Source organism: Blennius ocellaris (genome assembly GCF_963422515.1).
Source record: "Blennius ocellaris genome assembly, chromosome: 13".
Classification (NCBI taxonomy): Eukaryota; Metazoa; Chordata; class Actinopteri; order Blenniiformes; family Blenniidae; genus Blennius; species Blennius ocellaris.
The window spans coordinates 15,812,187-15,825,032 of NC_137662.1; the positions used below are offsets into that span (position 1 = coordinate 15,812,187).

Genomic DNA, 12,846 nt, shown 5'->3' on the forward strand with positions numbered 1-12,846 from the left:
ATCAACAGTTGCAATATATTTTTCAATACATTATCCACAAACAGAAACCCTCAAAGTCATTGTTACACAGTGTATGTTGCAATAATTAATTCTTCATATCTTTGTTTTTGAACTGAATTATGTTTGATAATTGTTTTTATTTCAACACACTATTTGTTCCATTGTTTTACTCCATAGATAGTAATGCTGAAACCTTTCAAGTGGACACTTTTTGAATTCATAGATGTAATTTTCCTCTTAGATCATAATGTCTCTTATTCACGGAACAATTTCTGAATGTTACTCAGTAATAAGTTATTATTTGCTATATACTACATTTGTGCAATGCATTTTTGAATTTTGAATTTCTAATAGTGGAAAAATATACAACGTGAATCAGGGGTGTTAAACATAAAGCGTGTGGGCCAAAAGTGGCCCGCCAGAGGCTTCAATCTGGGCCGCCAAACCACCAAGAAAATGAAAAACAATTCAAAGAAAACATTGAATTAAAAAAAAAAAGAATAGTAAACACAACACAACCCTGAGATCCGAACTCGTGATGCTGCCATGAATGTTGGTGACCGCCTAGCAAGCAAACAGGCCTCAAAGCCATGCTGTCAGGGTGACTTTGTAAACATGTAGAATGTAACAGCTATAGGTTCTTGGGACATTCCATTGTATTTTGCACCTGAAGGTTTCATTAAAATTGGATTTATGTTGAAATTGTAGGATTCTTTGGCAGTAATTGTTTGATTTTGGGAAACAAAAAAAAAGCTTTATCAAAACTTGCACTCTGTCCCAGAACCACAAAATAACCATCTAAAAGTTAAAATTTAAAGGTTATTATATTTAACCCGTCCAGTGCACTCAAGATGAAAATGGGCTGAATGAGTAAAATGTGTTTGACTAAATAGTCAAGAAAATAAGTTATACCCCATACTGAGAGAACCAGCCGATTAATCACTGATTGTAATCTATCTTGGTCACCACTGCACCACGTTTCGTTATGAAAGTGTGCGTTGTAGTACAATACTGTACACAAATGTTTGTATCATTTCTTCAGCGGAACAGTCGTACATTACGAACTTGGTGACCGGCGCGCGCTCCTGCGCCTTTAAGACGCCGCCCAGGGTGGACCGACACCGCGTCGGGCTTTGACGCTCAGGAAGTGGATTAAACCACCGAGAAATTCCCGCAGATTCGACAGCGATTGGTCCCGATGTAACTAACGTGCCCGGGTCCCAACCTGAAAACATTCGCCTCAACCGCTCATCTGGGGATATTCAAGACGATAATGCTGAATGGTTGCGCTCATGAGATTCACCAGAGATATATGCAGACTGTTGGGACTCGGGAGCGGTAAGAATCGTCCCACTCTCGAAAAAAAACTAACCAAACAAACAGAAAAAAAACTTTCTCAACTAACCCGCAAGTTTTATCTCGACCCTCGGAGTGATCGGGACACCGGGGTGATGATGGCTTTTTTTTAATCGTGGTGTTTGGATGGTGTCTTTTGTCGTGCGGGATCAGGTTGAGATCGTGATCAGACAATGAGAGGTTCCCTCTCGCCTGTTACACCCTTCACTTGTTTTACTTCCAAGTATGCGCAGTAGGGGCCATAAAGTTGTCGAATAAGTTCCAACAGGACTCTCACACCAATCTTGTCTATCGCGAGCGAGATCATCGCTAAAACTCACTGTCTCCAATCCGAATAGCCCGAGGAGTGGCTGCTGGGCCAGAAGTAGTAGAGGAACTCCGCCTGGGTCATGCTGGTATGACAACAATGCTCCAAATAGGTGGCAGAAAGCTCCTCAACACAGCACAGGCTCACTTCACTGTGGATCTGTCATGTGCTCACACTCCTGTTCCTCTTTTTTTAATTTTTTTATTTCTGATTCACCATCTGGCTTTAATTTTCCCAGCAGCAGGTTACTGTTCAAATCAGATTACCAGCAGCTGATTCTTGTCACAGCCCTCTTACAGTTCAAACAGTGAGGCCAATGCAAGTACTAGTCGACTATATGTATCAAAAGACTCATGTCAAATCCACTGTTCACCTCCTCCGGTCTTTGTTGTGCAACCACCTGCACATGTTAAACCACTCAGGTATGATTAAGTAGTTACTGTGTTTAGGTGATAGGATGAAGCTTTCTCTTCCTCTCCCCGTAACGTGACATTGGAGGAAGGGTAAAAACCCCAACGCTGCCGTCCTCTGTGATACACTGTTATTTTGCATTCCTGTGGAAAGAGCTCACCTTTCAACTCAACCCTAATTCGAGGTAGTTTTGCCGAAGAGGAGAAACAGAGGAGTCTTTTGTTGCATTTCGTCCACCGACTGTGTTTCATTTGCGAGTTTGTTGATGATGGTTGAACCCAAGGCCTGACTCAGCTGTGCGGATGGAGCTGTTTAAGTGAAGCATGTTTCTTGATATGCGAGCCAGGCACGGACAGCTGAAATTCCTTGCTCTCTCTGTGTATGTTTGAAGACGCAATGTGGCGGCGAGAGAGTTTGGAATGCATATAGATGTTAAACATGTCAGCAAGGCCGCTCAGTGTTGCTAAACTCCTCCACTCAGAGATTTCTCTATCATACAAAATGAAGCCAGTGTACACAAGAGATTAATAGACCGGGTAAAAGAATGAGGAAGTCCTGTGGCTACATCGCTTCTTTTTTCTCCCACAAGATAAGTAGTTTGCAGTATTTCGAAGGTGGTGCCTAAACAGCACAACTGCACTCTTCCATCAGTGGTTCACGAGTCACAACATGAGTCACAGACCAAGTATGGATTTGTCATTCTCTTGGAAACGTTTCCTGAACCAATGGAAATCTGACACCACCCAGATTCCTGCATGGTCAAGTGTTTATGTTTCTTTTCATTTAATCTGCTTGTCTTTTGTGCGTGAACAGAGTTGAGGCTTGATCGAATGTACGACCCACAACATGCGAAACAATCATTCCAGCTTGTGGTTCGTATCGATTGCTGCTAACTTTCTAAGAAGAGACTTCCTCAAACGGCACTGAAACTTGGTGTGCTCATGGCTTGAGTGACGTTAATGTAAATATCTCATGAGAGGACAAGAAAAACAATTTTCAATCGGTCAACATGGAAGTCTGATGTTTTGTTTTTCATTTTTGTGCAATGGGTTGAACTTCCTCATGTTCTGATAAGAAAGGATTTCAAAATATTTCCAGTTTCTTTTTAATATTTATATTTTTATCAACGGTAGATATGCGTTAAGCTCAAATCAAGTTTATTAAAAACGTGTGTGTGTGTGTATGTATATGTATATATACATATATATATACACGTATATAAAATCTGCATTAGCAGGTCAATTGCACTTGTTGATTATATAATGGGCTATTATGCAGCCTCTGGGTCAACTCTACTCTGTTACTATATATAATAAAGAAGGCCACAGGAAGCTTGAAAGATGTATATGTATATAAAAGCAAAGAATGCAGTTTGATGATAAAATTGTTAAAACAGCAACACAAAAATGATGCCCGTCCAGCTTTGAAAAACAAATGATCTTAAGCTTAAACACAGTGTTTATGCCTGTTAACATCATTGAGTGCTTGTAGTTTGACACTAGCCTCTTCTGTCTGCTCAAGCAGACTTGCCCTAAACTAGACATCCATAAAGGTGATATACCTGAGCTTTCTCCTCTAACGTATACATGAGGCTTACTCTGTAGTTTTATATTTTTAGCAATATTTGTTATGTAATAAGGTTAGTTATGTGAAAAATCATATAGACACTTTGAACAGGAGTCACTTGCGTCTTGTTTACAGCAATATCAGTGTAGTTATCAGCTTTATTGTCGATCATTGGAACAAGACACCCACCTTTCTGGTTTTTCTAAGCCATGCTTACTTTTACGCCATGTAAATGATGACAGATGCACAGACGAGCAAAGATACGTGTGAAATCATATCCGATGATGGCGCCACTCATCTCACATTTCACAGGACCTAAGCATTAAGCACTTTCACTCGGTTGAAGAGTTATTCTCCTTCCCATTGGACGGGATAAGTGAATTTAATTGGTTGGAGGTTAAGCTGCGTTACAGGAGCCTGGCCTCCTCGGCCCGCGACAAAAAGCCCACACTGTACTTCCTTTCCACATTCTATAATTTCAAGAACAAGAATGTTCGATGATCAGTTTGTCACGTTTCTCCCCAAAGCGCCCGCTGTCCAGGAGGAGGAGGAGCAGATGGACTGTGGTGCGGCAACCTCTGACCCAAGCGATGATGCCATTCTGTCGCAGGTAAACAGATGGTGTCAGGCTGACCGGGCACGGCGGGGGTCAAGGCGCAACGTGCAACGTTTAACCTGGCTGTGTGTTTGTTAAGGATGCATTGAACGGAGAGGAGGATCTGAGCGAAGAAGAGAAAGTGAGACGGAGGGCAGAGAGACGGAAAGCCAAGAGAAAGGTGACCTCTCAGAAACTTTACCCCCTTTTTTAAAAGGCGCGCATCTTGAAGCGTGGGCATTTTCTGAAAAAGTGAAGTTGCGCGTCTGTTTCAGCGTCGCCGAAAACGCAAGAAACAGGAACAGATGAAGCAGAACGGCAGTATTGAACAGGTACCCATCGATACTCTCGGCAACGGAGCACACCGCGTTTGCGTTTTCTGTGAGTTTTTCAATCTGTACGTGGCCCTGTGTATTAGGATGACGAAGAGGATGATGGAGGTGCAGAGTCTGACATGGATGAGAGCGACTCGGAGGCAGAAGGAGGTGGTGAAGAGGAGAAACAAAAGGCTCAAAAAGAAGAGAAAAAGGATGCAAAATCGCACTCTGCTCCAGTCACACCACCCTCCGGAATCAAAGGACGGCGCAAGACCCAATCGAGTGCGGAGGTGGGGGAACTATACGAACGTGTTCTACATGAATCAACGGTGTTTTACAGACTTTGCCATTGGTCGTGCTGCGTCGGCGTAGAAATCTTGGATGTCATGATTTAACAGCAGCGTTTGGCTCTCTCCGTGCCACAGGAGCCAGAGTGGGACGTGAGCAGTGCCTTCTTTGCTAATGCTGCTAGTCATATCAAACCCAAAGGATCAAGTCGCAAGTCCAAAGAAAACAAGGAGAATGAGGCCAGAAGAGAAGTGAGTGAAGGCCAACATATCCTGGTCAGCCATAATGTTATGACCACTGACGGGTGAAGTGTGTAACACAGATGATCTGGCAGATGTTAAGCGGCAAGTGAACATTTTGTTCTTAAAGTTGATGTTGTCGAAGGAGGATATGGAAGGATTCAGGGGGTCTAGAGTGTCCATGCCTCGACAGCTTATGACTTTATTGGTCATAATGTTGTGGCTGATTTGTGCACACGCACATGCAAGATGAGTGGGTAAAGCAAAAAACTGTAGTCATAGCTGATCACTCTTTTTTCCTGTGGCAGCAAAATGTTACTCTAACGGTTCCAAAGTCTGAAGTGTGGAAAAATGGACCCTGAACCATGAAAGCAGTTGCTGTTGTGTGCCTGTGCATGCATTTTCATAAATATAAGGTGACTGAAATAATAATTTCCTTCCAGACAAATGAAACTGACTCCATGACCAAGAAGAGTGCATCACTGACAGGTGAGGAATAGTTTCTGCACATAACCAGTCCTTTTTTTTTTTTACAGCGTATTAATTGAAACGGAAACAAATGCTTCAAGAACATTATTGATTTTTTTTTCATACATCCATGTCGGTTTGCTGCACATGCACTTGGGATGCATCAGCCCTTGGGCTACAGTCCAATCAGAGAACCGTTTCCAAGCATTCTTGATTTCCTACAGAAAAAGGGATCAAGCTGGTGCAGGAGGGGCAGTACGCACAGGCAGTCAGCATGTTTACAGAAGCCATTAAATGTGATCCAAAGGATTACAGGTATGTCCTCGGCGTTCCTTAACGGAGTACATTAAGAATGGGTGCATAATTTATTACTATTATTTTTTTTAAATAGAATCCTCAAATGTCATCCTGCAGGTTCTTTGGGAATCGTTCGTATTGCTATTACTGCTTGGAGCAGTACCCTCAGGCTCTGACCGATGCTGAACGCTCCATTCAGCTGGCCCCAGACTGGCCCAAAGGATACTTCCGCAAGGGCAGTGCTCTCATGGGCATGAAGGTGACTTTAGTGTTGGCCATGAATTCTGCATTTTTGAGCTTCTAGTGGAATATTGCTTGGCACCGTTGCCTCAACAAACGTAAAGTTTACTCGCGTGTATTAAATGATGGTCAACATGTAAATGTGTGTGTGGTTCTGTATTTGTGCTGTGATGGACCGGTGGCCTGGGATCTGCTCCTGCTGCAAAACCGGATTTGAAAGTTGTAAGGTTTCAGTTTCAATGGTTTGTAGTTCTAAATGCGTCATAGCCGTAAAGGCTGACTGCTACTCTCTGCACGGTGGTGCAACAGCCTCCGTAGACCTCTGTAATCACTTGTTAGGCTTTTGGAATGTGTAAAATCTTAAACGGCAACAGGGAGAAGGTTATACAATAGCATATATTAGGTTGTATAATAAAATCAACTTGATTAACATTCTTTAATTACATGTAGTCACTCACTCTTGTTTCGGTCTCATTCCTGCAGAGCTGGATGAGTAGGATGTGTATCAACTGGTTTCATGGTTGCATCAGTGTGACTCATTTAGTCTTGATTTATTTTGTGTGTGTGTCTGTGTGTGTTGTAGCGGTACAGTGAAGCGGAGAAAGCCATGGAGCTGGTGCTGAAACTAGACAAAGACTGTGAGGAGGCCGTCAATGACTTATTTAACTGCAAAGTGCTGCAGTTAATGGTAAATATCACAGGAAACAAACGTTCCTAATGTCCAAACACAACTTCAGTCATTACTTGACTCGCTGCTTTTAACTGTACTGTTATCAGTGCTCCTTCCCTTGTTTTCTCTCAGGATCTTGGGTTTGAAGAGATGCAAAGTGTCCTACTGCTTGAGAAATTTTCGACCGTGCAGACTGTGTTGGCGTCTTGTTCCGATGCTGCCCGAAGTAAGATGATCTGTAAATGTATATAAGAATATATTTTTTTTCTCTCTTTGCATATAGCATTGGGTAAACTTTTCAGCTTAATAAATACAGAAGCGCTTTGTCAATACATTCTATTGATAAAGCTGTTTTTTGTTGTGCAGCTGGGGGCCAAGATCCTTCAGTTCTGCAACCAGGGTAAGCGGCAGCTTGTTTTTTCCAACGTTGGGTGTGGATGATTAGAAGTCAAATGAGTCGTAATTTAAAAAAAATAAATACATTTTTAACTGTGATTTGGCTCCTTTCACACCCCCACCCTCTTTGTTGCAGAAGCCCATGCCCTTCATTGTGGGTGGGAAATGTGACAACTGAACTGACTGAGAAGCATCTATGGGACCTTTTTAAAATGTACGACCCCCATCTGGTAGATTTGCTCTTACTCAATCCAAATTGAAAACAATCCATGTTGCTCTTTTAAAGAAACGGGGAATTAACTATTCAATCTGTTTCTCATCGATTGACTTGTTTACGCTGTAGGTACGGTGAGATCGACAGCATTCGGGTGCTACATGAACGATTCTGTGCCTTTGTGAACTTCAAGAATGCGAGCATGGCGGCACGTGCCATGGAGAAGCTCAATGCAAGTCCTTAGTCCCTGCTCTCTTATCACATGCACGTTTCATTGGAATCGGCTTTTACTCATGATTTCATTGCTCACGCAGGGTTATTGTATTGAAAACACGCGATTAGTGGTGCGCTACCCCGACCGTCGCACTCCGAAGGTCCTTCCCCTTCCACTTAAGGCTTGTCTTCCAGTCACACAGCAGGCAGGAGCAGCAGCTGGGTAAGAAGCTCCTCAGCTGCATTTTACAAACTCACTTGCTCATCGAAATCATATGGCACAGCTGCAGTTTTGTTTATACGCCTTGTATTCCCTCTCTGTGCATCGTCGCAGACCTCGAAGACGGGGCCCAGTGAACGGAGACGAGTGTTACTTCTGGAGAACCACTGGCTGCCACTTTGGAGACAAATGTCGCTACAAACACATTCCTGATCAGAAAGGCAAGGACAGGAAACCCTGGCAGCCTTGAACTCGGTTTACACTCTGTTTCAGTAGGTGACAGAAAACTGGGAAGCACCGAATGTGCCAATGGAGCTAGTTCGTCCTGTACCATATGGGTTAACCACATTAATATGGCGAAACAGACTGGAATATTCAAAGGGTCAGATGGTAGCGCCAACGGGAGTTGACGGTCACACGCGTACCACAGAAGACTCTGATCATGATGGGTTTTTATTACACCTCTGCAACAGCTCCTGCTCAGTCGCACGTTTATCCAGACGGACTTTTACATCTAATGCAGTCCTTTTTTCTTTTTCCTGACCCAAACCAAAATGTTTGTGTTTTGCAGCCATTATTTCTTCCCTGTGAAATGGAAAACATGATTTCACAAGCCCATGAAGAAAGTAATCATGATTTTCTTTGATCATTTTGAAGACCTTTCATATTTTAGAAATCCTTTGAGAAAAGCAGTGTAAATTTTAACAGTTGACTCGCCTTCAAGTTTTAAACATGTTTTTTTTTAATATAGGGCTGCGCCCATGTCCCATTGTTTATCGTCACACCCAACAGACCAAAGACTTGCCACTGTATGTATTTCACATTTCAGTACCTTTTCCATATAGATTTTTTTTTTTTCCTTCTTCTTTATAGCCAATAAGCTGCAAAGCCCCTTTTGGGGGCCTTATTTTATAATGGCGTTCTCTGGCCCCAGCCTTAAGAGATACTGCTCTTGAATGATTTGAATGTTTGCCTGATAATGAGTTGTTTTCAAAGCTTGATGCACTCGGTGCCTGAGTAGATCGCCCTCAAGCTCTTGAAAAGCCTGACATGGCTCATTCATTTGACTCAGGTGTGCTGGAGCGGAGAAACGGCACGACAACGTCTCCGCCAGGCTGTAGTTGGAGAACACTTGACTTATACTGTACCGCGTCGCCTCAGTTAAATTACGCATATGTAGAACTTTCACATCTGGTGTTTAAAGACGGTGACATTGTGCACACCGATGCTTGAATTAGATGCACGTTTGAACTCTACCAACATATTTGTTGAACACGCTTTTGGCACGTACCTAGAGCCATTTCCTTGCAGGGTGGAGTAGAAGCCAAACCAACACCTGACGATACTATGCAATCCAGTGACATTAATTGTGCATTCAAAACTGTTTTGAAGATTCCGAAAATCTGTGTTCAAGAGGTATTGTTTGATTTACCATGGCAGTTCCCACACTTTTTGGTCGTGGATTATGTTGCTCTAGTTTGAGGCCTCGTCTTCATACGTTGACTACAGGAGAAATATTTCATCTCAGCATTTGGATATTTTGCATGTTTTTAGTACATTTGCATTCTCTCTCAAACACAAACCCTTCTGGTAGAAAACGTTTCACACATTCAGATAAATGTGTAGAAACCATGAAGCAGTGTTTTTAAGAGCCTCCATTTCAGTATTTCCCAAGAATCCTGGCGTCCGATTATTCTATAAAGAAACGCCCCACCCATATTTTTGAGTTCCAATGCTATTGTGTTAAAGCCCATCGGTATGCGCATGTATCATCTGCTAAAACTATTTCACCTGGCTTATGTCCACACTACATTCACTCGTATGACAACTATGCACAGCAACTTTCGCTGAGAGTATTTATTTTCCTATTTATACTTGTTTTTTTTCTAAAATTTTAAATAGTGTAAAAAAAAAAAAAAAAGCCCATCCCCTTTAAGTAACCACCCACTTGGTCTTCTGACTTGAGAGTAACTTTTAGAAATGTGTTATAAAGGCGACACTGTCTGTTCTGTGTATTTCTAGCTTCGAAGACGAACCTCGTTAACAACTGAATTGAATGCAAACCGTCACACGCTGCGGTTCTGCTTTTCTTCTATTACCCTCCATCTTGTGGCTAAAACCTGTGGGGGGGAAAAGGAATTGTAGGTCAAATGTTAAGATTGGATTTGTTAACAGGCTTTTTTCGTCGGTGCTATGGGTTCACAGAACAGTTATAGACTTTAAAGCCAGCTTGATTTTTTTTTTTCAGAGCATATATTTAATTTCACTGCATCAATATTTCAGATTGGACAAATTTTATTTCCTTTTTTTTTTTAAGTCTTCTTTATCCCGTTTCAAAGTATTTCAGGATATGTCTAATTGTAATGTTTATATCCTGAGCACTGCAATCGTGTTAATCTCCCAAATATTTTGTACTATTGTTGCTGCACTGCAGAAAGAGTCTTTTATATTTAATAAAACTATTTGAACCAACGATTGAGTCTCCGTGGAAAATCTATGACGCTATTGTTTCGCCAATAAAATGTTGATTGGCTGCGAAGTGTTTGAGTTGGGCTCTGAGACGTGTCTCTATGGAGTTTACATGTTCTCCTTGTGTGTGAGTAGATTAGTTTGGTTTTTTGTCCAAAAACATGCATGTGAATTTAATTTAGAGACAAAAAGCATGGAATGCCCATCCATGGGACGATTTAAGGGTTTTAAATGTGGTTCTCTTGTCTTCCACATGGTGGCACAATTGTATTTAAACTGAAATCTCACTAATGTGAGATCCCATGTGTTGTACATCGTCTTAATTTTTGATCAGGAATCAAGACGTTATTTTATGTTGCTGTTGATCCAACAAACCCCCACTGAGTGAATCAAAGCCTGGAGTGGGAGAAATGTACTCAACCAGTCATCACTAATGGAAGACACTTATCCAGGAAGAGTGGGAGATTCATTAGAAACTAAAACCACTCAAACCAGTGAAAACTGGAAATGACTCTGAAAATGTGTAGGAGAGGCAACAAGTGTGCCGCAGATGACTTTTTAATTGGAGAGGAACTGAACCCTTGAGCAACTTGTGAATCTATCGTCGACCCATGTTACAGTGAGTCGGCAAAATAAAGAGCGCACACACACACTGTTTTTAAGATTTGATCTTCAGCCCGAGCAGTACAAATGAGGTAAAGACACTTTTTACAATCGATGTTTTGGTGAATATGAGACTTACAAAAATAAAAAAAATCAAAGATGAGTTGCTTCAATCTTTAATTTTTGAAGGTTGAGCTCTTTCAGATCCAAGAGTGTCGATGCAGAATGATTGTTCAACTTTTCCTGGTTCAACAAAATAGATTTATTGGATCGGGATCAACTGCCCTGCCTGGACACTGACTCGTTTCATCTAGTTGTTCATCAGAAGTGAATCCGGAGGCTTCGATGTACAATGTGGGTTATTCCAGTGTCATTTGTGAATTCATGTAACCATTTATGAAATGAAAGGATGTACCTTTAACTGTATTTGGTGTTGATATTCATATTGATCCAAACCTTTGCCTCAGCCTTCCACAGTACTACTAGTTTTTCACGTACGGCCCCCCCCTCCGGCCCTATAGGCTTCAGCTGTAGCCTCCTTTATGAGCTCGAAGTGATGCGTACTACTCCAATGCAGTGCATGTTGCATGGTACCATGGGAAACTCTCACTTCATCAAGTGACATTCTTATGGTTTCGTCGACTCTACTGAAGAAGCATTCCAATTCCCTCCCCAAAACTCTTTATGAGGTGGTAACTTCTGCGGACAGCCTGGATGTCTCAGTGAGCGTCCCTTGAATCCACGCAACTGGAAATACCTTTGAAAGCATTTTCAAACATATTACTTAAGTATTTATCTCATAACCTGTGACTGTCTCACACAAGTGGCAAAAATTATGTGGTGTAATTTATTCATGAATAGGATAAAACAAAAAATTTTTTTCTCAATGACCATTCTTAATTGTAACTTTTCCTGTGGCAACAAGTGTTTTGATTCATTAGACTAAGCTTTTAGGAAAGGCATTTCTAGGTTGTACAATGATAAAAAAAATAATATATATATATATATATTTTTTTTTTTTCTTACAATAGTTCCAGCTTAAACTTTTGCACTAACTAATCAAATGTAAACCTAATGTTTTTCAACTTTCCATAGATATGTTACCGTGTGGACGGCGCACTGCACAGCGATGTAGTGGTTCGCACTCCTGCCTCACAGTGAGAAAATAAGCTCGATTTGAGTCTGATTGACGGCTTTTCTCTATGTGGTGTTTGCATATTCCTGCCATGAGTACCCAAGTTTTCTCTATTTACCCTGACTTCCTCCCGTATATCTAAAACCTGCATTTCAAAAGTGGCCTCACTGGTGTCTTCAACTGCTCCTTGGTGTGAATGGGATTACGTTTGCCCTGTGATGGCACTTGGGATCGGCTCAGTGCTCCAATATTAAATAAAGTAGTATAAAAGATGGCGGAGTGGGTGGATTTTATTGTATGGTCTCTTAAATAAGATCAGTTTGTTTCAGCTCAAATAGAGTTGTAATGAATATGTATGGTGAAAAGTACATCAAAAAAAAAAAGGTTGAAATTCACTTTGTGCTCACTGCAGATCTCATCCACAGCCTGTATAAAATGCATGCAGTGCTCCTATAGTGATCCTATAGCCAGTTTAAAGTGAAAGTGTTATGAAAGCCTGGAGAGACTGCAGTCGGGGTGGGGTGGGGGTAAGGAGGGGGTGTCGTTTGAAAAGGCACTTGTTTATTGTTGGAGAGCATGTATTTATTTCATGCCTCCACAGATTGTGGGTAAGGGCAGAGCCGACTCAGTCGGCGTAATTAGAGAGGTGGAGAGAGAGCGAGCGTTCTGCCACAGAGAGCCGCTTTGCTCAAGCCTCTCTCGCCCTATAGAGCACTGACATGCACTCTCGCTCGTACACGCCCCCCCCCCAGTGAGCTGTAAAGGGTTGGCACACAGGCAGGGACACCTGTCTGCTCTTGTTTAGTTAGCCTAATATGCAACAGTATGTCATAAATTATAAT

At 41.8% G+C, this 12,846-nt stretch overlaps 1 protein-coding gene across 1 annotated transcript; it reads left to right on the forward strand.

The window, feature by feature from the left end:
• The first annotated feature begins 1,198 nt into the window (after positions 1-1,198).
• Positions 1,199-10,230, forward strand: LOC308138546 (uncharacterized protein). The gene is made up of 16 exons (XM_080507714.1): positions 1,199-1,338; positions 4,168-4,250; positions 4,336-4,416; positions 4,511-4,567; positions 4,654-4,842; positions 4,978-5,091; positions 5,523-5,568; positions 5,772-5,862; positions 5,962-6,103; positions 6,668-6,772; positions 6,887-6,980; positions 7,121-7,154; positions 7,287-7,364; positions 7,494-7,596; positions 7,679-7,800; positions 7,912-10,230. The coding sequence occupies exons 1-16, from the start codon at positions 1,281-1,283 to the stop codon at positions 8,045-8,047; spliced, it is 1,533 nt and encodes a 510-aa protein (XP_080363840.1). The 5' UTR covers positions 1,199-1,280; the 3' UTR covers positions 8,048-10,230.
• Positions 10,231-12,846: the final 2,616 nt, after the last annotated feature.

Bases quoted from the DNA above. Each gene is read 5' to 3' on its own strand.
- LOC308138546 (XM_080507714.1), top strand. From the start codon at position 1,281: ATGGTTGCGCTCATGAGATTCACCAGAGATATATGCAGACTGTTGGGA. The intron at 1,339-4,167 runs GTAAGAATCGTC...TTCTCCCCAAAG, and splicing joins ACTGTTGGGACTCGGGAGCG to CGCCCGCTGTCCAGGAGGAG. The intron at 7,597-7,678 runs GCAAGTCCTTAG...TTGCTCACGCAG, and splicing joins GTGCCATGGAGAAGCTCAAT to GGTTATTGTATTGAAAACAC.